This window comes from Coregonus clupeaformis, unplaced genomic scaffold (assembly GCF_020615455.1).
Source record: "Coregonus clupeaformis isolate EN_2021a unplaced genomic scaffold, ASM2061545v1 scaf1670, whole genome shotgun sequence".
Classification (NCBI taxonomy): Eukaryota; Metazoa; Chordata; class Actinopteri; order Salmoniformes; family Salmonidae; genus Coregonus; species Coregonus clupeaformis.
In genome coordinates, this window is record NW_025535124.1 from 29618 (window position 1) to 35095 (window position 5478).

Consider the following 5478-nt stretch of genomic DNA (forward strand, 5'->3'; position numbering starts at 1 on the left):
CAAGGCCTACCTTCAAACTCAATGCCTCTTTGCTTCACATCATGGGAAAATCAAAAGAAATCAGCCAAGACGCCAGAAAAAGATTTGTAGACCTCCACAAGTCTGGTTCACCCTTGGGACCAATTTCCAAATGAACAAACAATAGTAAGCAAGTATAAACACCATGGGACCACGCAGCCGTCATACCGCTCAGGAAGGAGACGCTTTCTGTCTCCTAGAGATGAACGTGCTTTGGTGCGAAAAGTGGAAATCAATCCCAGAACAACCGCAAAGGACCTTGTGAAGATGCTGGAGGAAACAGGTACAAAGGTATCTATATCCACAGTAAAACGAGTCCTATATCGACATAACCTGAAAGGCGGTCAGCAAGGAAGAAGCCACTGCTCCAAAACTGCCATAAAAAAGCCAGATTACGGTTTGCAACTGCACATGGGGACAAAGATCATACTTTTTGGAGAAATGTCCTCTGGTCTGATGAAACAAATATAGAACTGTTTGGCCATAATGATCATCGTTATGTTTGGAGGAAAAAGGGGGTTGCTTGCAAGCGGAAGAACACCATCCCAACCGTGAAGCACGGGGGTGGCAGCATCATGCTGTGGGGGTGCTTTGCTGCAGGAGGGACTGGTACACTTCACAAAATAGATGGCATCATGAGGAAGGAAAATTATGTGGATATATTGAAGCAACATAATAATATAATAATATGCCATTTAGCAGACGCTTTATCCAAAGCAACTTACAGTCATGCATGCATACATTTTGTGTATGGGTGGTCCCGGGGATCGAACCCACTACCTTGGCGTTACAAGCGCCGTGCTCTACCAGCTGAGCTACAGAGGACCACATCTCAAGACATCAGTCAGGAAGTTAAAGCTTGGTCGCAAATGGGTCTTCCAAATGGACAATGACCCCAAGCATACTTCCAAAGTTGTGGCAAAATGGCTTAAGGACAACAAAGTCAAGGTATTGGAGTGGCCATCACAAAGCCCTGACCTCAATCCTATAGAAAATGTGTGGGCAGAACTGAAAAAAGTGTGCGGGAGCAAGGAGGCCTACAAACCTGGCTCAGTTACACCATCTCTGTCAGGAGGAATGGGCCAAAATTCACCCAACTTATTGTGGGACGCTTGTGGAAGGCTACCCAAAACGTTTGACCCAAGTTAAACAATTTAAAGGCAATGCTACCAAATACTAATTGAGTGTATGTAAACTTCTGACCCACTGGGAATGTGATGAAAGAAATAAAAGCTGAAATAAATCACTCTCTACTATTATTCTGACATGTCACATTCTTAAAATGAAGTGGTGATCCTAACTGACCTAAGATAGGGCATTTTTACAAGGATTAAATGTCAGGAATTGTGAAAAACTGAGTTTAAATGTATTTGGCTAAGGTGTATGTAAACTTCCGACTTCAACTGTATGTGGTTTTATGTAGCCATTTGTAATATGCATAATGTGCAGCAAAGTGAATGTTGCTCTTTTCACCTGATCTATTGTGGGTTACACAGTGGATCTAAACAATTAACATTCCATATAATATTTATTTAAGATTAATGGCAAAATTAGATGGTCGTTAAAATATAACGTCGACGTCGCTCAATATCTCAATCTCTGCATTACATCCTGGTATTTCTCGTTTTGAATAAAGAAAACAAAATGCTTTTTTTATTATATATATATATTTTTTTAAATAAAGGTTGCCCTTTTTATTACAAGTGCAGAAAAAATGACATTTTAAAAACCTGTACATGAAGTCAGACGTGTTCTCTTGAGACAGACATACACTGCCGGAGGCATTCGTGCATAAACACAGGGAGTATGGCGTGGCGGGTTGTGGATTGCATGTGGGTCAATCAAGTCTATGGGGTACATTCTGAATGGGGGCAGGATAGTAACAGTACATGTCCAGTTGATGCTACACTGAGGAAGAGCTGCATCTCCACCTCCCCAAAGTATGCCCTTGCATATCACTGATCACGTTTACATGCACACCAATATCCCATTATTATTCAGGATACTCAAGTATTCTGTTTTTGAGTTATATAAACACATAAACATCATATCCCGTTTACAATATCCCAAAAATGCTTGAATCACAGTTATGAGAAACCTGGATAAGATGCCTGGGATATGCTGATTTTAGACAGGATACAGTGGCATGTAAACATCTTATCCCGTTTACTGTTGTTTTTCACGGTCTGCGCAGGCTGTTTCACATATCATGGGTGTTGTGTGATGTTTTCATCTGATTGTCCAAAGAAATCACTTCAGAAAGTAGGCTACCTGCGCAGTTCTATCCACCATAATAATTTATTTTGCTGATACTCTGTACTTGACCTTGTACCTACTGGCTTAGGCTACTTTCACCCCTAATTTAGATACATTTCTGATTATAATTTCCGACATTTGGTAGGCCATATTATAATTTCTGACATTTGGTAGGCCATTTATTTGTCAACTATAGTTAGATACATGCAGGTTCTCTTCTGTCATAACTTGTTGCCCTAGAATACTAAATCAAGCAGTGCTCACCAGAACAATGTCTTACATCGATATAATGAATGCATTAGTAATCTATTTAACACTGATTAAGTTGTATTTCGTTTAGGGACCGGAAAAAATGCAATAACTCCAAAAACAGTGGAAAGATCAGTTTGACCGGTTTTAATCGAAATGAGAAGCTGAGAAAATGATGAAACACGTTTCTGGTAAGACTTCAATTAATCTTGGGTGCATATTGCATGTGGTTTAAATACTGTCTGCATGCATAACAGTGTCAAAGATAACATGTTACACTCACATTCGCATTTTCTTAAGAGATGCTGAAAGAAAGAAATCATATTGTCTCCACTTCCTGAGACAAAATGAACATTTGTTCATTTTACTGCAAGAAACGCATAGTTCTGCAGGAGTTAATATTATATTAGGCTACATTTGAGAGGTTATAGGCCTACAGTCAGTGTCCAGATTTCTGTTACTATTCCATTTAACGCATATGAACTTAAATTAGGAATGTTCTGTTTATTCATGGTTACAGGGATAGTCGTGAGTGGGATATCAAAGGTACATGTAAACAGCTTATCCCGAATAAGACCTTAAGCAGGATATAAGCTACTATCCGGAATACTGTGCGCATGTAAATGTGGTCACTGTCATTGAGTCCCGACCCACATCTCGGACCAGTCCAACTTGATTGATAGGTTAGTGGGAGAGTAAACTGATGACGTAAACGAGGGGTGACAGAAGAACCTGCAAGATACCCCCCTTGGTAGAACAAACCATTAAAGTGCACATGATTTCTCAAAAACAATGGAGAGAAAGGAAAGTAAGAAATGCTTCACCAATCACTCAGCTATGCTAAACCACACAACGTTCAAGAACGTTCTTTGGGAGGTGAGATGTCGTTCCGGGAGGGGTCAGCGGTCCCTCCAGCTCTGCTCGACGATGGCTGAGACTCTCTTCTCGTACTCCCGTTTGTTTTCCTGGTACAGCTGTGCCGCTTGGCTGTTTGCCGGACTGTTGGGATTTGGTTCGTCCAGCAAAGACTGGAAAGACAAGGAAGAAGTTCCATGACCGAACAGCAACAATGAAACATGATGCAGGTAAGTTTAAAACTGTGTTTGGATCATAGACATTATGGATAGATTACACTATTGCAGGGTTCTCCAACTCTAGTGGAGCTACTAGCTGTGCAGGCTTTTGTTCCAGCCTTGCAGTAACACACCTGACCCAGCTACTTATGGTCCAGACTACAGAGAGAAGACCATGATTAGTTGAATATTTCAAGCAGGTGTGTTACTGCAGGGCTTCACAACCAGTAGCCTCTAGGACAAGATTGGATAATCCTGCGCTAGTGTCATTGTCCACTGTACATGAGTTATGCATGTCACTTCCTTGAGCTACGCAAACACACTGTGTAGACATACTGTGCATATGTGGTCAGTTAACTTTGATAATGAGGTTGTCCATACAACATACCTGGATAGAGGTGAGAATTGATGATACATCATAGGTTGGACTCCAGCGATTCTGAAGAATATCGAGACATATACTGCCACCAGCATACACTGGGGGGATATAGGAAACCACAAGAACAGGATCAAAGCACAATAGTAACAAATTAGATTCCTAAAAGGAAAACAAGACAAATGGCATACCATTTGGATGAAACATCTTGGAGACGAATCTGACTGTGGGTGGTTTGTTTGGATACTCTTCCGTGAACTCCACTGTAAGTTTAAATGTGCCTGTAATGGATGGGAGAGTTGTGAGACGAAGAGCTGCAGCCAGTGAACCAACACCAATGGTATTTGACATGACATGTATAGGCTTCAGATGTCAGAATGCAGGCTGGCCTACTTACCATCCTCAAACGGTGTTCCTCTGGCCTGCAATGAAAATAATGCATTGAATTACTTACTCTCAAAGAACCTACACGAAGTATCGTGAGGTTCCTGGTTGGAGGTTGTCGGAGAGGAGGAGGTTGTCGGGTGAGGTCAGTCGGGTAAGTTGGCTTTATACATAGTTTGGGCTTTGTCGAGTAAAGCTTAAAGCTTAAAGCTTAAACTATGTATTTAGATTGTAGTTAGGTATTGTAGGTAGTTATCGTGGGTTGTTGTATGTAATTATTGTAGGTTAGTATTGTATTCAATGAGCACGGTGAAGCACGAAGCTAGCTAGCTAACCCACTACCTGGACTAGCTGGCGGGTAGCTGCTGGCAACTATTAGCAACGGTATAGTTGTTTCAGGCCTGAGAGTGCCTGTAATTGCGCCAGCTGGCTTCCTACAATAATTACATACAATAATGCCTACCATTCAGCTGTTTTCTAACCTCATTGTCTGAACCGTTAACGTTAGGTAGTAAGTGGCTACTGTGCTTGAAATTTAGCTAGCTTGTTGCTACCTGGATAGCTACTAGTAAACAATAGCTGGAACGACCTAGCGAACAGACGCGAACTGGCTGAGTCAATTCAGTGGCTTGCTTTGCACTTGGCTAGCTAACAGTAGCTGCTAGGGGTAAGTTATAACCTACATTTGTGTTTTGTTTTTTCATATTGGTAGCCAGAGTCGTTCAAGGAATTCGGGACATGGGTGACTAGTTAACGTTAGCTTGGCTCTCTCTGTGTGTTCGTGCTGTGAAAGGAGGGGTTTCTCCTAGTAGCTAGTATGCTAACTATTCTAGCTAACTAACTGGCTGAATAAGTTGACAACGGACTCGCTCAAGCTGTCGGGACTAACCCACAACGTTAGACACGGACACGAACGATCTGCTTGGCGGTTGGACACACTGGTGGTTTGTTGTGGCAGTATTGGTGCTAAACCGTGTTGTTGGAGTCCGGCATGCTAGCTGGCTGTTGCGTCTTATGACTAGGTGCCCTGGACGATTTTCACGGAAGAATACTGTACCAAGTTAGCTAGCTGAATAAACTAAGTTAGTCTATTCCTAGAAAACATTGAACCGCTGTAGTTTA

At 41.8% G+C, this 5478-nt stretch overlaps 1 protein-coding gene across 1 annotated transcript; it reads right to left on the minus strand.

The window, feature by feature from the left end:
- Positions 1-2698: 2698 nt before the first annotated feature.
- LOC123487349 (ubiquitin-conjugating enzyme E2 A-like) lies at positions 2699-4400 on the minus strand (the record flags this gene model as incomplete). The annotated part of the gene is made up of 4 exons (XM_045218567.1): positions 2699-3551; positions 3985-4073; positions 4164-4253; positions 4370-4400. Coding segments are annotated over 4 exons (339 nt in total), but the record flags the coding sequence as incomplete, so codon positions are not given.
- Positions 4401-5478: the final 1078 nt, after the last annotated feature.